The sequence below is a fragment of the Ricinus communis genome, chromosome 5 (assembly GCF_019578655.1).
Source record: "Ricinus communis isolate WT05 ecotype wild-type chromosome 5, ASM1957865v1, whole genome shotgun sequence".
NCBI classification, from domain to species: domain Eukaryota; kingdom Viridiplantae; phylum Streptophyta; class Magnoliopsida; order Malpighiales; family Euphorbiaceae; genus Ricinus; species Ricinus communis.
The window spans coordinates 30,030,233-30,051,168 of NC_063260.1; the positions used below are offsets into that span (position 1 = coordinate 30,030,233).

Sequence of the window (20,936 nt, forward strand, 5' to 3'; positions counted from 1 at the left end):
TAAACATACCACAAAATATTGTGAACTGATCCAATGAAGAGGCAATTTCACAAATCACAATTGTTAAAAAAAGAAGCCTCGGTTCCCACTGTTACTAAAATACCAGAAAAGGAACATTTTTCTGTTTTATGAAATGAGCATATTGCAGAGTTATACTTAAGATTCAAATTTTTACGTCACATTTTATTGAGTGCCAAAATTCCAAAATTAAAAACCGCATCACAAGCTGATCATAGAAACAACTCACTGTAACCACCATGAAATAGCCACCTTTATACATCTATATTTCATATCAATTCGTCTGGAATATATGTCCCTGTGAGACATAATTAGCTGCCAAATTTAATTTTTTGAGATTGCAGGCCAGTTAACTCGGATACAACCAGTGAGTAACAAAACCACTGGCAATAATTACTGCCGCAATTTCTCGCTATGCTAACTTCTTTACATTTTTTCGGATTATATTCCCCATCATAGTTTCAATCTCATGATTCCAAATTTCCAACCCATCAAAGTCTTTATAATCCAAAAAAATGTAAAGAAATTAGCTCAATTCAAAGTTCACTTTAACTTGTAATCCCAAGATTCAGCCATAGGCTAAACAAAAGAAAAGAAGACTGATAAAAGAATAGAGGGACAGACGACCAAGCTAGGGACATAGCAGCTAAATTAAATGGACTGTATATTTTATAAAACTGGACAAGAACTTTGTCATGATTATGATCTCAGAGTATCCGCCAGCAGATACATTGCCATTTTTCTGAGATCTGTATACACCTAAAAACTGTATATCAAAAACCTTAACATATATTTCCATGAAACAAGTCTGAAATGTACCGGCAACAAGTTTTCATCTTTCACACATCATGTCCAAAGGAGGAACTTATGAACAACAAGCAAAACTCACTATGAGGAGAAGGATAAGTCAAATATGACTTAAAGGTCATCAAGTGTTCCAAGACATAAATCACAAAAGATAAGAAAGCAAAAGAATGACCAACCATTCCCCAGAAGACAACTTCGACTAGGAAGCATTCAGTTTTCCAATAAGACTAGAAATCATGACGACTCTGTGTTGATGCTACTTTAGCTCCTCCAACCATAAGAGGAGGATAACCCACAAAATGCTTATACAACTATTGACGAAGAACATGTCTTTTATGAATTAGGAGAAGTGTTCATACCTAAATCTCCCTTTCCTATCAATAAGTGCCTGGATGCTTGCAGCAAGAATGCAATCCAAAAGAAATGCTAAAATGACACTGTACGAAAGAATAGATTAAATAGCAACTCTTCGTGAATAAGGATATAAAAGAATGAAAACAGATCATTCATCGAAAATACTAAAATCTTTTTTCTACGACTTCAATTGTCTTATCCGATCAAAGACAACCAGCATAACTCGCAGTAACGCTTCACATAAGATTAACATTTTAAAATCTTGAATTACCCTTCTTGTCTTTCTGATTTTCGCTTGTTTAAAAGTCTTATTGTCTGTTTTCTACTTGTTGTAATCCAAAAGCAACAAGATAATACGAACGAACTCAAGAAAAAATAAAATTCAGAAAGAAAAGTATAATTTAGAGTTGGGGTATATTACTGGATTCTTCGTATTCAGATTCAAATTTATTAGCACAAAGAGAGAGAGGAACTATTGATTCTAAATTCACCATTGACGAAGAAGAATCGGAGACGGAGATCTGAAAACATAAGCCAAATCAAATTTTGCATTTTGAGATCATACAAGGTTTTGCTTTTATAGGCACCGGGCAGAGTTAAATGCTGCGTTTGATTTAAGCAGTAGTTGTCTGCTAGCCGGTGCTTTCAATTTAGGCAATTATTAATGCGGCAGGCGTAGAGTGTACGCAATATTAATACAGTATTGCGTTTGGCTGACGCACAAAAATTACCGCGTACGTTGTATCAATACTGCAAAGCGTTTTGGTTCACACATCATTAACCGTTTTACTTTTACCCAACAAATATCCCCTTCTCTGTTGAGTTCGCTATTAAATGCAAAACCAATATTAATTTAATTATGATTGCGAATTCGTATTTAATTTGGATTTATTTACTATTGTCAGAAATAAAAATAAAATTATCGTACAAATACAGATGCAGAGATTGTCTAGATTGTAAAGCATGATGTGATTTATATAATTACTTGTAATACGTATTAGTAGTTAACCTGTCAAAGGCTGATTGGAAAGAAAACTGTTGAGGACCTGTAAGTAAATACAGCTCTTCAACGTTTCATCATTTTAGATTTCACGTCTCCTCTGCTAGTTGAGCACCAGAATTAGAGGACAACAAAAAAAGATTATTAGCTCTGTCAAATCCAGATACATTAACATCAGTAAAAATTGCCACTTTTGAGAGCATAAGAACAGAATAATTATAGCAGCAATAGATCATTCATGTGCAGAGAATTTTGTAGCTTCTATTTTTTTCCCATGAAAGTACAGAAAAAGGAAATACGAAAACCCCAAAATGCATAGGCAAGTGCTTAATCTGACATCATCAATCCTCTAGCCTTTCTACGTTTTTCTTCTGGCTTGCCTACAACACCAGCACAGTACATGACTTTGCACCCAACTGTGTGCATTTGTTGCCGCTGGGAGATGCCATGCATTCTGTCTGCCGTTCCATAGATAGAAATGCCCATAATTTGTGGTGGCAGCAGCTGCATTGACCAAATATAGCATGCCTCCATGAGTCATGCCACTGAGTTGATGATGAGCAAAATTACATGTCTCCCAAACTCCTGCCCACATTTAGTCTTTCCAGAGCACAAGAAGTTTCAATGACCCACACAAAAGGCTATAGACCATAAGGGCTCAATTGGAAGATGTAGGCAAGTCCATTCAGAAACTGCACACAGGACAGCTTTATACCATCTTTTGTTTTATATCTGATCTCAAAGTTGCATAATGCTCATTCCTGTCAAAAATCTTTGTTAGCACTTACAACCTTCACTAATTTGGCAAGCTCATATGATTTAAAGTCTTTGCCATAACATAAGCAAATACCCAGCATTGTCATTCCACCCTGAATATGTCGAGCCAATACTATGAGTTTCCCAATTATAATTTCGTAGTCAGATGCTAAGTTACCGGCAATTACCTTATTTCTTCTGTTCCTATCTGCACCATTCACCAACAAAACTTTAATTATATTTCATTTACTGGTTTGCACTGCAACGTGCAATGGAGTCCAACCTTCATGTAAGAATGTCCGAAAATGTAGTGAGACTCAACATATCACCAGTGTATATAGATAGATGATCAAATTTTAGAATTTATACATACCTTATCTGCAACATTGACATCCAACATTGTATTTAATTTATAGCTTCACAGTCTGCAGGCCACCAATTTGAACTGCATAATAGAGAGAGCTAGCACCATCCTGTTACTAAGAAAAATGGGCAAGGACTTATGCAGAGCTGTGACTAATGACAGCCTCCTTTTTACCAACAATTGCCTTATGTAGAGCTGTGAGACCATCCTATTGGACCAGTTCACTTAAAATTATTGCTCCTGGTGACAGACAATAAGAAATAGCAAAATATAAGATATAGAATAAGTACTGCTACAGATAAAATTCACCTCCTCAACACTCAATATCAAGTCCATCTGCTAGCAACTTATCCATAAATCATATTTGTCCTGATAATGCAAGAGTCTGGAGTGGCTTCCATTTCACCTGATATAAGAACATGGCAAGATGGTAGTGCCTTATCCAGCTAATAAGCTATGGATAGTAGTAACTAATCAAAATTCCCACAAACAAGCTCCTTCTAATAAATACCTTAGATTTGAATGGCAACTTTTTAACCCATTTGCTAATGAAAAAGAAAGAATTTATATAACAAAGGAAGAAGTTCAAAGTTTTCCTAACCGACTGGTGATAGTTCGTCCAGGTTATAAGTTGCATTCAGTTGTACAATTGCTCTTTCTTCTGGTACTAACAGCTGTTCAATTTCAGCAAAAAATTTAGCATCAGCGTTATTTTCCAGAATAATTATACAGGTAGAAAGGGTTGCAGGTGAAAATTGGGAGCAAGTGTAACCTAAATCCATTTCAAAATGGGAAAAACCGAACCAACAGTAGCCACTTGGGTTGGTTAGTTCTCTTTTTTAATCAGCCTAATTAAACTCCATATTGATTTATCCTACAAGAAGAATGGAGATTAACAATTATGAAGAAGAAGCCAGTTTAGACTCTGTGGGCATCTTCCTATCAAAAAGATATGCAGTCACATCAACAAATGTAAGCCATATTTGAGAAACATTATGCAGCCAGCCACCCTCCCCTTTCTTCCCTTTCGTCTAACCATCATGCTCGTACCATTTTCCATGTGACTAGCCAAGCACCCAACATTGTTTTCCACGGTTGCAAATTCACAAAGTTATTGATTGCATGATGCTTGAGAAACTTGTAGCAAACTAGTGATTATCAACAAAACAGTTAAAAAATAAAACAGTAAAAGAACCCCAGCCAATAGCTGTATTTTCTGATTTATTTTGGCCTGGTTCAACGGAAATTTTCTTTGGATACTGCAATCTCAGACAGAGCTGTGGTTGTTTCAATTCTTTCCCAACTCATGTCTTCACAGACAAATATGTAACCTCAGAAACAAAGGGCATGAATGTACTTACTTCCGAGTCTCATAAAACTTTGTGAAGAAAATTTCATTGTAGAAGGGCTCAGAGACCAGCTCAATATGATTTATCCCATAAGGAGGATGGAGATAAACAATTGTGCAACAGAAGGGCATTTTAGACTATATGGGATTCTTCCTATCGAAAAGATATGCAACCATCAAATCAGATTGACAAATGTGTGCCATATTTGAGGAACATTGTGCAGCCAAACACCCCTCCCCTTTTTTTCCCTTTCGTCTAAATTTCATGCTCATCACCATCACATTTTCCATGTGGCCAAGCACCCAGCATTTTTATCCACAGTAACAAATTCATGAAGTTAATGATCGCATGATGCTTGAGTAACTTGTAGTAAACCACTGATTATGAACAAAACAATTAAAAAGAAAAAAATCAAAAGAACCCCAGGTGAACTGTGAATCATTCAAGGTCAATAAATGAAATGTATTTAAAAGGATAATCTTTTTTGAGTAAAAAATTGTGTTTGATCCAATCGGCAATTTGAAGTAATGATTCTTCAATGTATCATTCCAGAAAAATAAATTACTGATTGCTTACGCTTATTTTAGGCATCAATGACCAAGAAACAGGAATAGATACAGATCTACAAAAACAATAGTAAAAGGAGACCTTCAAATATTTTTCACTTAAATACGTATTAAAGCTTTGCCTGTGAAATTCTTATCCTGAAATGCCAGACTTCCTAGCCACCTTCTTCCCTAATCAGAAGCATATTATTTATGCAGACCTAAATAAGCTTCAACAGAGAATGAATAATAAAATTGAGATGTTCTGACCACTAATCATAAGCCTCGTTAGTTTGTAAAGACTACCTGGCATTTCAAGATTAACTATATTTCTTACATGTTATAATGAAATTTGAAAGTTAAAGAAATTAGTTGCTTTCTCAACATATTTACCAAAAATAACATAATATCATCTTCAATTCATGTACTTTTTCTGCCCATCCTTTTTATGATGATTGATTCAAGAAAAATGCAGAAAATAAGATGAGAAAAAGGAACAAAGGATTAAAGGGGCTCCTTTAGCTAGATCCTCATAATTTTTCCATGTGGAGTTGAAGAACTGTCAAAGAAGTAGATGCAACATATGTGTCTTCCGCCCATCCTCCTCATAATTTTTTGATGTGGAATTACCAACTATCCTAGTGGTAGCTTTAGCATATGTTTCGTCCTCCCAATCACTCTCATAATCCATGTCATACTCTTCCAATTCTTCAATTTCTTCATCATAATCACTTCCACTACAGTCATCCGGAACTTCCCAAACTCCCGGCAATCTTTCTGAGGGCTCAGCCCATTTTGACTCAACCCGACAAGTAGTCAGTTTTCTCCATTTATTAGCAAGAAGAAAACCAACACATCCAGCCGTAAAGCTAGTCGATGCTTTGAAAAGATTGGTATCAATACTTGATCTCAAAGCAGCAGAGAATCATGGAGGTGGATGACTGAAAGAAGAAACGGTAGTAACTCCGGTCACCAATATGTTCTTAAACAACAACTAACATAAAATTTCAACTCATCAAACTGCACTGCCAAATAAATAGCTAACATCAATATTAGTGATGAAAAGAAATACATTAATTATTAGTAGAAAATAGTTATTGCATAATCAATATATAAAAGGTGGAAAGTTTTGTGCTTGTATATCTTCTTGCGATTCAAAGAGAGATATATCACAAAGAATTTATATGGAATAAAACATAATTACCAAATATAAGGTGCAGATAAATAAGTGACTAGTAGGTACTCATTTCACTTGATAGAAGCAATAGGAGCCACAACATTACGGTGTTCAGCAGACATGAAACTAGAAAAAGAAAATGCAAACGTCAACCAAATAAGTAAACCATCTCAGTAGTTAATAGTGCAACCAGTAATGACAGCTCTGGTCTTGCTTGCTGCAATATTGTTGCTGCAGTTAAAAACTTGCACAAGATGGATTGCTGCATCAAGCAGAATCGAACTCTTGTGCTGACTGGTCGGCAGGTCTGGCCATTGATATGGATGTTGGTCTTCAAGCTTTCTTTTGAGCCTCCAGCTGGTATATTGCATCTCTTGCTTTGTGATGCGATGGGTACAAGTTTCATTTGTGATTAGGCTTTGTTTTGCTCTGTTTTGGGCTTGTTCCAGTCTTATGCCACCCAAAAAAATTAAGTATACATGTTTCTACCTTTTCAAAGTACATACATAATAGAATTTAGTAGAACTAGCATGAGTAAGTTTGCTTAAAAATAATTCTTAAACAAGAGTCCAAGCTAAAAGAACTTCAGAAAATTATTGCTTTTATGATCTATGCATCAAACACATGAAAGTGCATATGGCCACTGCACATTATAATGTCTGCCACTTAAACATACTACAAATTATGGTGAACTGCTCCATGAAGTTACATTTGCCCATGAAGTTACAATTTCACAAGTCAGAATTGTAAAAGAGAAGCCTCGGTTCCCACTGACTAAAATACCAGAAAAAGCACATTTTTCTGTTTAATAGCATGTTGTCAGAGTTGTGCTTAAAATTCAAATTTTACTTCGTATCTCATTTAGTGCCAAAATTCCAAAATAAAAATCGCATCACAGAGAGAACTCACTGCGACCTCCATGAAAAGGCCACCAAAATATTTATATATATAACCGTTGAGAATATATGTCCATGTGAGACGTAATTAGCTGCAGAACTTTAACTTCTAGAGATTGCAAGCCAACAAACTTGGATAAAACAGTGAGTAACAAGACCACTGGCAATAGGTAATACCATAACTTTTCACAATTCAAATTCCTTTACATTTTTTGGATTATATTCCCCATCCTAGTTTCAACCCATGATTTCAAATTTGCAACGGATCAAATTTTGATAATCCAAAAGAATGTAAATAAATTAGCTCAATGCAAACTCTACTTTTAACTTGTAATCCCAAGATTCAGTCAGAGTCTTAAAAAAAAAGAGAATTGATAAAAGAATGGGAGGACAGATGACAGAGCTAGGGAATAGCAGCTAAATGGACTAAGGTGCAACTGTATATCTTATGAAACTGGATATGAACCTGGTTATAAGCTCAGAGTATCCGCCAGCAAATACATTGCCGTTTTCTGAGATCTACATACGTCAAAAGACTGTATATCAAAAACCTTAACATATATTTCCATGAAATATGTTCTAAATGCACCAACAAGAAGTATTCATCTTTCACGCTTTATGTCCACGGAGGAGCTTATGAACATCAAGAAAAGTTGACTATGAGGAGAAGGATATGTCAAATATGACTTCAACGATAAAAGATAATAAAAGCAAGAAAATGACTAACCATTCCCCAGAAGACAACTTTGACACAGCCAAATGGAGAACATGAGACATTCAAATGACAACTTTATTTTCCTTTTTGATGAACTGAGATGGATACGTACAGTGATATTGGACTTTATTCCATAAGATACTAATCAGCTCCATTCAGTTTTCCAATAAGACTACAAAGCATAATGGCTTTGTTTTATATCTTTATCTCCTCCAACAATAAGAGGAGAATAACCCACAAAATGCTTATATAACTATTGATCGAGTCATGTCTTTTATAAACCAGGAGGATGGTTCACAGCACCTAAATTTCCCTTGCCTAAATTTACCAGAGGAGGCTGTTTGCAGCAAAAATGCAATCCAAAAGAAATAAACGATAAGAAGAAAATTGCCAAAATGAAACTATACAGATACCAAAATCTTTGTGCATAAGGATATAAAAGAATGAAAACAGGTCACTCATAGAAAAATACCAAAATCTCTTTTCTATAATTCAATCGTCCAATCCGATCAAAGCCAGCCAGTATTATCTGAAAGTCTTGGAGAATGCATGTAACTCGCAGTAACGCTTCACATGAAATTCACTTTTAAAATCTTTATGTACCCTTCTTTTCTTTCTGATTTTCCCTTCTTTAAAATTCTTTTTGTCGATCTTCAACTTGTTGTAATCCAAAAGCAACAAGGAAACAGGGACAAACTCAAGAAAATATAAGATTCAGAATGAAAAGTGTAGAGAGCGTTACTGTGTATTCAGAATTAAAAGTTTAGATTTAGGGTTTTCACCAGTGAATTCCAAATTCACCATTGACGAATGACGATGAGGAATCGGAGACGGAGATATGAAAACAGAGGCCAATAGACCTTCGTGCTTTTTAGTTCGCACAAGGCTTTGCTTTTATAGAGGCCCTGGGCAGAGTTAAATGCTGCGTTCGATTTAAGCAGCAGTACATCTTGTCACGTGAGTTTTGTTTTATCTCCAAAGCTCGCTGATTTTTCCGAAAGTCGAAATAATTTGGCCAAAACGATAAGCGGAAGTAAATTCACAAAAGTGGCACAAAAAGACGTAAAAGTTGTGGAAGTGTATACTTGTATTGATTAATTCACAGTAAAGCTCTTTACACTTACAATGAGCACACTCTCTCTCTACACAATCATAAGCTCTTCTCGTAACATCTCACAAATGATACAAGGAAGGAGTATTTATAGTTTTCCCCCTGTCTACCAACATGGCCGTGTTGGGAACATGGCCGTGCTCAAAGCCGTGTTTAGAACACGGTTTGGGGTTATTGGCCATGTTACCTACTGTGGCCGTGTTTCCCGAAGCTTCTAGGCCTTTCGCATTTGTATTCAACCAACACGGGCATGTCCTTGGGCGTGTTGGCAACACGGGCAGTGTTGAAATCCAACACGGCCGTGTTGTTTAGCCTAGCTACGAGGCAGGCCGTGACAATAGTCGGTGCTTTTAATTTAGGCAATTATCAATGTGGTGTGCGTAAATTGTACGCGACATTAATACGGTTTTGCATTCGATAGACTCAGGAAATATACGACAATGCGTTTGGTTCAGACAGAAACCGACAATGCGTTTGCTTCCGATACTGCAAAGCGTCTTTAATTCAAAGTCAACATTATTAATCAGACAACACGTTTTGCTTTTACCAAATTTGACCCCAAAATCTTTTTTTTTTTTTTAGAAACCCTCAAAATCAATTATTTATTAAAATTTTTGTACAATACATGTTTATTAAAGTGAATTTTCTTTTCTATTTTCATATTAATATTAAGATTTTTTTATTATTAATAACTCAGTAATTAATTTTTCAATAGTTGTTTTCTATTAATTGGTCTTTGATCAAAGATAATAATAGGCTTTTTCTAGTCCATTTAAAAATATTTTTTTTAGTTATTAGTTTAATGATTTAATGTTTAAAATACCTTCTATTAGTTAATATAGATAGTAATACCTATAATTAATTTTTATTTATTTAATTTTAAAATTATAAATTATTATACAACAAATTTAAATTTTAATAAAATATTCTTTTTATTTAAATTTGAGAAATTATAAATAAATTGCACCAATATTTAGATTACTGTATACCGCATCAAAAATTTATTATAAAAAGTGGTTAAAATTAGCAGTATTAATTGAAAAAAAAAATTAAATTTTCTAATTTTTATGTAAATTAAAAATGTCGTATTAAAATCGGATGAAGGGAGAATATATTTTCGGCAAATTGAGTGGAGCACTAATTATTCTTTCAAATTCAAGTTTCTTGTTCAGTTTGAGAGATTCCCTATTGGATTATATAAGTAACTCTTATAACTCCATCGAATTAATTATGACTCTTATAATATTTTTCCTGTATCTTAAAAAGAATTACAAAAATTGGATATTGTCTAACCTTTTATGTTCTGTCTCAATTCCATGGATTAATTATTATAATACTGATTCTGTCTCAATTCGATGGATTAGTTATTATCCTGTCAAAGAATGCTTCATAATCCTCATGGCTGTTTAGAGAAAGATTTGGAATTAGATTTTTTGTTTGGCTTTATACGCAAGTAGGGTAAGCTGCACAAAACGTGCTTTATGGAAAGGGCGGAAGAACGAATTTAGCCTCAAAATCCAATTTCAAATTAACTGTTCTTGGCACTGTGCATGTCCGTTTTATACTTATTGTTTCCAGTTCAAAATCTATGGTATATGTTTCCATAGCTACGGGAATCATACCGGAACCGTCTCTTGAGCAGTTTCAAATTGGTCTCGGTTTTAATTCAGTGTTCAAATAAAAAAGAAAGAATCGGAATTAATCGTTATATTTCTCAAATAAAAGAAAAGGAATCGAAAAATGAAACATTAATTTAAAAGGTTAAAAATTATAATAATTATTATTATATATTGATGTTAATTACATAATTATTAAATATTAATTAATTTTCTAGTAATTTATTATTTTTCTATTTTTTTATTGTCAGTTTAGAACTAAAATCGCTAGTTCATGAACTGGAACCAGCGTTTTGATTCCATTTAAAGGAAAACTGATTTAGAATTCATCCCAAGTTTCAGGCAAATTTGAGCATGGTTCCAGATTTGACCGATTCTAGTTCGATTCCAGGCCTGAATCGGCCCGTGGCCACTCATATATACATATGGTCATGGCTTGTTATGCCTTCCAATAAACTAAAATAGAAGGGGAAAGAAATGAAATTATATTGGGGGGATGGGGATTCCTGCACTGCAGGAAAAGGATGGAATGGCTGCCTGGTGAATCCCTCCCTCATTTTGCCACTTCTAGCTATTGAATATGGGGAGGGCTAATAATGCATCCATCCACCCAACTGCTGCATGATTCAGAATAGACAATCTCCCATAACATTTTTCAACAATGTGATTATTGCATTACTGATCAATCATTTGCTTGTCTTGTCACTATACATGTTCTGCTGCTTGATTAACAATCCATATGAACACCCATATATAAAAAGCTTGAGGAGAATGCTGTCAATATCAAGAATCCAGTATTTCATTTCAAAGTTAAAAGAAAAAAGAAGTATAGAACATAATCTCATTTTTTTATATTGGCTCCTCTGGTAAAATTATTCATACATAAATATTGTACAAACTCAACTTCATTCAACATTTTTATCCGATTCCCTAGTAATTCATAGTAGCATCCTTATCAACTTTTCCTATCTCTGTGATGTAAACCAGTTCTGGCCTAGCAAAAGTTGTTTGCCAGAAATCTGGATTTTTAAGTCTTTCAGATTCTTTATAAACACCAAAAAAAAGAAAAAAGAACTTATAGCTTAAAATCGGAAACTAATATGCTGTCTCTCAGCTTACTTGCTCACCGATCAAGTCCAAACCAACAACTAGAAAAGACAAACCTTGGAACAGCAAGAAGTAGAAGTGAACTCCATGAGCAGATAACAAGCTCCTTGCTGCTGCAGTGAGTAGAAGAAAAGCAAGTGCAAGTTCTTTCCTGTAGAGCCTGTTTCTCTTTTTAACAAGAGGTACTTCTTGTTCTTTGAGTTTACCCAACATTTCCAAGCCAGACTCTGAACGCCTCCTAAGAATCTTCTCTTCGTTCGAAGATTTCGATTCCCTCTCAGCAAAAGCTAATAAATCCGACTCTGATGATCTTCCTGTCTTCTTTGTCACTACCCATTCATAAGCGCTTCCAAGCTGAAATAGTCCTGATACCATGGCATTGAATTTTGTGACAGACATAGTGTTTTCGAAGAGTAGGTAAGGGACCAAGAAAGGGAAGGATTTTGGAGCAGGCAGAATGTTCAATAGGGACATGAAAATAGGCACGTAACAAATAACCCAAAGAGGTAGTTCTGCCTCGGGTATAAACATGGTCAATGGAAGTATGATACAGAACAGTGTGAATGAGTAAAAGGGAAGTATAAGTTTCCTCAAAAGAAAGAAAAGAAATATTAAATTGGCCTTCTTCCATATGGATATCTGCAAATAAATATAAATTAATTAGTAAAAATCTACTGTATAGAACATTTTACAGATTTCAAAAAGAACTGAAGAACTGTTTTCAAGGAGATCAAGCAGACCTTGGAGGTAATAATAGCAGAAAGGCATAACCGGAAGAGCTGCATCGGACCGGAATGCCAACGATGCTGTTGCTTCTTATAAGCTTCATAAGATTCTGGCAATTCACAGAGGACTTTTACATCATTAAGGAAGATGAATTTCCATCCATGTAAATGGGCTCGAACCGCAATGTCCATATCCTCAACTGTTGTTCTTTCAAGCCAACCTCCTGAATCTTCTAAAGCCTTAATTCTCCACACACCAGCTGTTCCATTGAACCCAAAGAAATTAAGGTAAAAACCATTCACTTGCTGTTCTACCTCAAAATGGAAGCAGAGATTGACATTTTGTAGCCTCGTCAGTAAGTTCTCATCCTTGTTCACAAACGACCATCGTGCCTGAACTAGTCCTAAGTCAGGATTTCCCTGTAATACACATCCGACTATAATTAATTAAGATTAACTATCTTTAGAATGAGTAAAAATTGAATCATTTTTTCTTTTTGATTGCGTGCTATATACTTGCCCTGAAGTGAGGAATTGTTTGCTTAAGGAAATCAGGATTAGGCTGGAAATCTGCGTCAAAAATGGCGACGAACTCATAGTCTTGTACATAGTCACAGGACATAGCTGATTTAAGATTTCCGGCTTTATATCCTGTTCTCATTAATCTGTGTCTGTAGATTATGTTGATCCCTTTCTGCCTCCATGTAGAAACTTCATCTTTAATTAAGAGCTGCACATTTCCATCGCTTGAATCATCCAGTACTTGAATTAACAATCTATCTCTTGGCCAATCAAGCTGACAGGCTGCAGCAATGGACTGTGCATACACCTAAAACACAATGCAAGAATTTCAACATCAGATCTAGAAAGTGTTACAGCAAGCAATAAGCTACTGAAGGACACTTGAATAACGAAAAAGTTGGTTTAGTTCTGTTACCTCTCTCTCATTGCACATTGGAATCTGAACAAGAACCATTGGAAAACTTGAAGGGTCTTCAATGTCATACTCCTCACCAGTTATCTCAGGCTTCAACTTCTTGTACTTAATCCAAAAGCATCCAAGACACAGAACCAATCGGTCGAGAGATTGAATAAGGAATAGCACAGTACAGAATTTAGATAGTGTCATCACCAAAGGAGCAACATAATCAGCTCTAAATGATAACCAAGCCATATAAGACCATTGCACTAGACCTTGAATCTCCCATGGAGATATTAGATTCAAGTTCCATTTCTTGAAATGCGCAATAACTTCTATGACCAAAGCTAGTATTGATATAATAAGAAATGCTTTGATAAATCTATACAACTTTCCTCTACTTCTTGGCTCTTCCTCACTCGCATCAGATAAAGTAATGCGTTTCTTGATTGAAGTGAGCGTGGATTTAAAAGCTACTGCTAACCAAGAAATGCAAGTGAAAACTTTATAAGCTTTGAGGAGAAGAACCCATGTGAATTGCTTGGGACTTGTAGCTTTTTGTTTCTCAGGAAACAAAGGTGGATCTGAGGCATTGATTTCTACAATAGAAAAGTTGTTTGGCTTCTCCATGGTTACTACAACTGAGTTTGGAGCCATTTTTTCTTTCGGCTTAAACTCGATATATATAATTCCACTGGAAAAACAGAGCAAACAGGGAAATACTCAATACCCAGATCAAGATTTAGCAATAGAATCAGTACTTTGATGTGGGAAATCAGTATTGAGATTTACACCCCATTTTTGGATAGAGAGAAATGGCAAGAAGATATCAAGAAACACAAAGTATTTAAACTGAACAAACACTGGATCCTTGAGACAAGAATGGAAACAGAATCCAGGAATTTTGATTGATAAAATGAGATTTCAAATCAAAGGGTTATAAAAAATGTAAGAGAAATACAGATAGACAGAAAGAGAGAAAGAAAGAAAGAAAGATAACCAGTTTTCATATGCTTTCTGTGAGCTACTAATAAAGAAGTAAGAAGAGTATAATTTCATGGTCAGAGTTGAAAGATCCAGCTCACAAATTTATATATAATATCATTATTACTACAGAACTTTGATTATTATAATTATGATATTAAAAAAAAAAAGAAAAAAAGAAAACCTGGTTAAAATATACTACAATCAAGAATCAAGATTACAAATATGACCATGATTGATTGCTTTAATTAAAGTCAAAAGACAACAGTAATCAAATCAAACCACTAATCTTTTGACAAGAACCAAGCTTAGTCTACCAAGTTTGAGCTAGTATGTAAGATGTTACAACAAAATTAACAGGGTGACAACTGGGTACAGCCAATTGAAGAATACCCCACAAAAAATTCTCCTTGTCTGATGAACTGGACGCCATGGTTCGTGGATAACTGAAAGGATGGATTGGTTGCTGTGTTCATTTTTTTTTTTAAAGAAAAAAGAAATTTGTGCAAATAAATGGCACTTTCCTCTGTGAATTCTTGACAAATGCCAAGAAGTTTCTCCTTTTTTACTTTTTTGGGTTTGAATTTTGATTAGTTCATTGACTTTGTTAATTGTATCACGCGTTGTGTCATTATGTGTTTCATGTCAGATCTGCTCACATACTTTATTAGTATTTGCTGTATTTACATTCTTTTACCTTTCCCACAAACAAAACAGTACAAATTTTTGTTTTCTGCTTAGGAAAACATTTTCTAAGATTAATTTGTTCACATCTTAGAATGTAATAATTAGAGTTTTTATTTTTATTTTTTTACCCTGGGAATTTGAATTCCCTGATCTTCTAACTCCTATATAAATGGCAATTTTTAAGATTTTTTAAAGATTAATAATGAGAAGAAAGCAATTTATCTTTTTCTTCTTATATATATGCGTGTGTGCGCTTTTACAGAGACAAGAACTCCATCATTGAATTATTTAGTACACAAGTTGGGTTCAGTATAGTTTTGTGCGTCATTTAAGTGATTTCTGTGAGGAGAAGTGACGCTGCTCTTATCTATTTTTGCTAATTTCAATCTCTCAGTTTGTGCCTCTTTATAGTGGAATTGCATAGGGTCATTTAATTTCTGATCACAAGAATAATTGAGTTCTTGTCACTTTATAGACTCGTAGCATATAAAAGTACCTGTCGAATTGAATATAAAAAAAAATGTAACAAAAAACACAAGCAGCTACTGCCCACTATCAGTGCATGTACTAAGAGTAAATATTCATTCATAATACTCGAACCAAAAACAAAAGAAAACACCCTGAATTAAATGCCCAAAGACCATCAAACAAATCTTGAGTTTATATCAGGAAAAAGCCAAGAAATTTCATGCAATCGCACTGTTGAGGGCACTTACCAAGTTTACAGTATTTAAAAATTGGATTGGTTTGAATTTATTCCAATGACTATGACTATGAAGCCATTGGTACACAGCTTTCCTTTTTTTTTTTTTTTTTCCTCTTTTAGATGTTGATAATGGAAATATTTCCTATAGGTGATTGTTGAAACTTAATAATTAATAAATATTAAATTAATATTTTTAAAATATTTTTTCTCTTATTATATTAGAATAATTCTTACTTGCACCGTATATATTCACCGTAGTAAATAAGAAAATGACACATTTATATATTTTATATTTTGAAATTGAATAATTACCATACATCTAGTTTATTTAAAACTATTAATAATGTATCAATCGGCCGGTAAAATTATTATTTGGTTTTAAGAATATAAGTTTGAAATTTTTATAAATTATTAATATTTTTTAGAAATTATATTTGTTGAAACGTGCTGTTTTCCAAAAAGTATCAATTTTTATCCACCGCAATTCCAAACAGGATAGAAGTGAAAACAACTATGAAAAGTTCACTTTTGGCATCAAACTCTAACAAGCAGAATATGTCATGAAAAAGGAAAAACCTTTCAGCTTTAGGTGCAAAGATAAGCAGAAGAGCATGATGGAATGCATACAATACTGGACCGTCAAAACCCTTTTCTTTTGACCCCTCCTTTTATAAACGAAACACCATAATTGTTTTTCTCAGTAAGCATGAATGCGATAAGCCATGCTTTTGTTCTATGCCCCAGAGACCGTAGCAGAGAGGAATCAAGAATCTCGTGACACAAAGTTACTGACTTCACCTATCTACGTTAATTGAAATTAAAGTTTCTGTTCAACCTCCAGATTTGGGTCAATAATTGTATCATCTATTTATAAAGTCGCCCAATCCCACATCATAAAAATTGATTCTGTGTTCATGTTATGATCTTTGATAACTTGATCAATAATGTTCATTTATTGAAACTGCATATATGAATGTGATTTCAGAATCGATTTATTTTAATATGCACAATGTTTTTTTTATCATATCTATTATTAGACTAAGTAATAAAAATTAATATTTTAAAAGAAATAATAATTGGTGAAGCAACATCATCTAGACTAGTCCATTTCTTTTTGTGATTCCATTCTATGCATGTGTTCCCAATTAAAGCCAAAATCATTTCGTTTTCAAAATAACAAGACAGTACCTAGTGAAGTGGGGACTCAGAAAATTTCTTTGTATTCAGAGCCCATGTGAGCCTAACTGAGACAACTCTTTGTGGGGGGGAGTTCAATTAACTAGTACATTATTCTCAGCTTCATTTAAAAAAAAAAAAAAAAAAAAGAAGAAATTGGTTAGTTAATACAGTTAACTTCCGCTTGTAACTGTACCAATTTACTAGTATAACAATTTTAGTTTCTTTCTATAGTTACTTCAGGTTTGAACTAAACACGCATACAGAAACACCCGCGCACCTATCAAAAACTGGTAAACCCTGTACAGGCTGAAACATGAACAATTGAAACAGGGAAAATAGAGATACGTATCAGGTTTTTTTTGTCAGGTTTCAATAATATCCGGTGAAAAAGAAAAACATGGGGGGGGGGGGGCGCTGGAAGCTTAAATTTGAGTAGATAGGTGTGTATCCTGGCAACCAGGCAATGCAGTCTCAAAGCCTCATCCAGCAAAGCCCCACTGGAAAACTTTAGCACTGTATAATATATGGAAGCTGGAAATCAAAGATATTTTGCATCTATCTCCAAGGCTGATTTTCAATTTGTCTTGCTTGTTTATTAGGCTGCAGCTTCACATGTGAAATTGCTGTAACTATGCTATCACTCACTCCCCCATGTGATTAGCTAACCTGTTCATGGCTGTTCCTATCTATTTAATTTGTATAATATATATCAACTTGACTAATTCATTGTCATTTTCTGTTTTTTCTTCTTTTTTATAAATATATCTAACCATATTTTTAAAGAAAGGAGCTTCTGTAGTGTTTCTTGTTAGTAGTTTTTTTTTATTTTTAATCATACATGTTCTGTGGATCTATTTGGTATCTCCTGGATACTTCATTAGTGTCTAAATCTGACTCAATTAGTATCTGATCTAATCTTAATCAAATTTATTAATCCCTGAAGTTTCTAATGCCACTATATGCCAGTGAAACTGCTGTTTAATAATATAGACAAAATGCATAGAAGAAATTGAATACATGATACAAAAACAAAAACATATGTGAATAACCGAAGTCATTTGAAGTTTATTAGTTTGGTGATTCATAGACAAGGATAACCATATGGTTTATGCTGGCAATTTAATGCTATATAGGGTACACCTTAAGGGGCCATACTACTTCCCAAATAGGGTCAATTGACTAACCAGAAGAAGTTCTCATCACAATGGCTGATTAATGATCCAATTAAAGGATAGACCGAACTTCATCATCAGTGATCAAATGTATATCGAATGATGATGGGAAGAGAATGTCATGTGATATAAGATTTGGAAAATGTGGTCTTGTTTTATTTTTTATCTTTCTATTTCTAAATTCATTTATAGTTACGATAAATAGAAATTTTCAAAAAAGTAATATATTTGTGTTGAACGCATTCTAGATATCAAAATTTTACGAAAACTCTTTGAAAACTCCATTTGTATACTTTTTTTTCTCTATTTATTTGGATTTCTCATTTAAAAAATGATTCTGAATCCTTTTTTTTTTTCTATTTAAATTTTGCCTTATTTATTATTTTCATATTAATACCAAAAAGTGGGGTAATCCTCTGAGATTTTGTATCTGTTATGAAAAGTATGTGCAAGTGGTTTATATAGATTAGCATGTCTTCATAAAGTTATCATAGTTTTGTGAAAGAACATGTCCTATCCTTTGCGTTAAAACTCTTTCCTACTAATACTTTTCCTATTTCAATTTCGCCCCTAAACTTTTAATTTTTTTTTTAAATTCGATGGCCTCTATAACTTTTTTTTTTTCAAATAGTTTTTACTAATATTATTAGTATTTCAACTTTTGCCTAATACATCTTTTAACCATTTATATTCAGCTTGCAGAATTTTAATGCTCTATTTATCTATGCGTATATAAATATATGAATATTACTTATTTTTTGCTTATAGTTTTATACTGATCAGTAGAGAGTTCATTCCTCCACAAGCAATTATTGTCAAGTTTTAATAACATTATATAAATTTTAATGCTCCAATTTACTTTAGAGCTTTAATTTTTTTAATTCTTGTAACAATCATTTACAAAATAATTTCAGAATACAAAAAAAAAAAAATGACAGAAAATGCACACCCTTAGACTTAAGAGCATAAATTATATATGCATCTACTTTAATATCGAAAATAAACAAATTAAGATTAAGATGTCTAGTATTTGGGGAATTAGGTGGAATTTCATTTTCAAAGCAAACCAAATGTGGCAGCAGTGACTCTTGACATGAACATGGGGGCAAGGGAAGTGGTGCCAAATGGGGCATGAATATTTGAATCTGTGTCGTGCATTGCCGACACAGAAAGCACATAAGCATATGAGCATTTATAAGAGTAGCATTTACCCTAATAAAAACCAGTGTTCCCTGACCAAAAGACATGCCCTCTCTTACATAAGCTCCACAATATCATCTCCACTAGGTCAAGAAAAAAGAGTTGAAGTTAATTGACCATTGGATTGGCACAATAATAGGGGAAATGGTAACTATCAGAAAGATTAATGAGAATGTGCTATTGTCCTTAAATGTTTATCACCATTCTGCCCCTGTCTGTGTTGGGTTAGATGTCCTTGTTTGTATTTTGATTATACATTTTGATCTATGCTTAACAATATAAAAAAAACCAATTTCTATATTCCTTTTGCTTTCTTTTGGGTAGCCTTCAAACTCGAAGGAACATTAAATTTTATAATTCAATTGATGTTATCTTTGGAATTCAACCTCGGGTCCATGTAATTTTCAAAAAGCTAAAGCTTGACTCTATAAGAAACTAATTAGACTAAGTTTGAATCGATTAACACTAAATTAATTTTAAATACTTTCTAGTGAATCTTAAATAGCTGAAGAGTTAACTTGGCTCAATTACACCCCTATCTCTAATGATCCATTTCAATATTTGTTAGACACGTAAGCACCGCAATTGCCCATAGGTTTTTGGCGATGGATTGCTTAGATTGAGCAAAAATATATGAAAAGAAAATAACAAGACAATGAAACAACTATAGAAAGAAAATCAATTTATCAAGGATGTACCATCAAAGGGGGGCTTTTAGCCAGTTGGGCTTCCTTTGATGATGGGCCGGGATCAGTAATCTACCTCGCGAATTTTATTTTATTTTTTAACAGATGACCTTGAGAAAATATGTATGAATGATTTCACATTATCGGTTAACTGTGCCCCCATTTTTAAGCTTTATTCACTTTTATGCTTGGGTTACTCAATGGGCTTTCAAAAGCCCAAATTATATAATTCTTTTTAAAATTTTTTATAAATATTTTAAAATTAAGTAAAATTTCTTTCCAAATCTATTAGTTTATAATTTTTTTTTTAAATATGGTGCGATTGTTTACAGCTATTTTTCGTTTTTCTTAGTTGTTTTATTAGAAAAATTAAATTTTTAAAAAATTAAAAAGTCGTATTTTTTATATTTTTGTACAATAAAAATAAAAAGGAAATGGTTTATACTATATTTTAAATAAAAACCAAAAATGAAAAAAAAAGGTTTACACTGTAGTTTTATAAAAAAATAAAAAATATATAGGTATTTTCATAAATCTTCCATTTTTTTTTCACAATATGGAAAAGTATGAAATCTAGCCCTTTAAAATTTAGGCGAATTTCTATTTGGTCTTGTAAATAGGTATAATTACTAATTGGTCCTCCTTTTAAAGTTTTGAAGCCCATAATAATGGGATGGGATAGTCTTTCACTAATTAGTTGGGAGCCTCGTTGGCCTTCCTACACTACATGGAGAGTCTCCAGAATTACTAGAAGGACATAACTAACTACTTTCTCCTTTCCATTGTTTAGCTCAATTCTACACAATGAAGATAATATTCCTAATTTTTTTTAAAAAAGCTATATTTTTATTCAGGAATTATTG

At 33.5% G+C, this 20,936-nt stretch overlaps 1 protein-coding gene and 1 long non-coding RNA gene across 8 annotated transcripts; both read right to left on the reverse strand.

The window, feature by feature from the left end:
• Positions 1-2,323: 2,323 nt before the first annotated feature.
• Positions 2,324-8,889, reverse strand: LOC8280567. Of its 7 annotated transcripts, none has more exons than XR_007216119.1 (6): positions 6,398-8,887; positions 4,661-6,213; positions 3,901-3,973; positions 3,309-3,539; positions 3,124-3,218; positions 2,324-2,940 (listed from the first exon to the last, which is right to left on the reverse strand). It is a non-coding gene; the product is annotated as an uncharacterized LOC8280567 (long non-coding RNA). The 7 variants fall into 7 exon arrangements; XR_007216117.1 differs by having other exon boundaries at positions 4,072-6,213; XR_007216116.1 differs by having other exon boundaries at positions 3,901-6,213; positions 6,398-8,888.
• Positions 8,890-11,535: 2,646 nt separating this feature from the next.
• On the reverse strand, positions 11,536-15,070 carry LOC8280565 (xyloglucan glycosyltransferase 4). The gene is made up of 4 exons (XM_002517337.4): positions 13,478-15,070; positions 13,061-13,369; positions 12,556-12,960; positions 11,536-12,454 (listed from the first exon to the last, which is right to left on the reverse strand). Exons 1-4 carry the CDS (start codon positions 14,114-14,116, stop codon positions 11,819-11,821), a joined length of 1,989 nt encoding a protein of 662 aa, XP_002517383.2. The 5' UTR covers positions 14,117-15,070; the 3' UTR covers positions 11,536-11,818.
• Between the last annotated feature and the right edge of the window lie 5,866 nt (positions 15,071-20,936).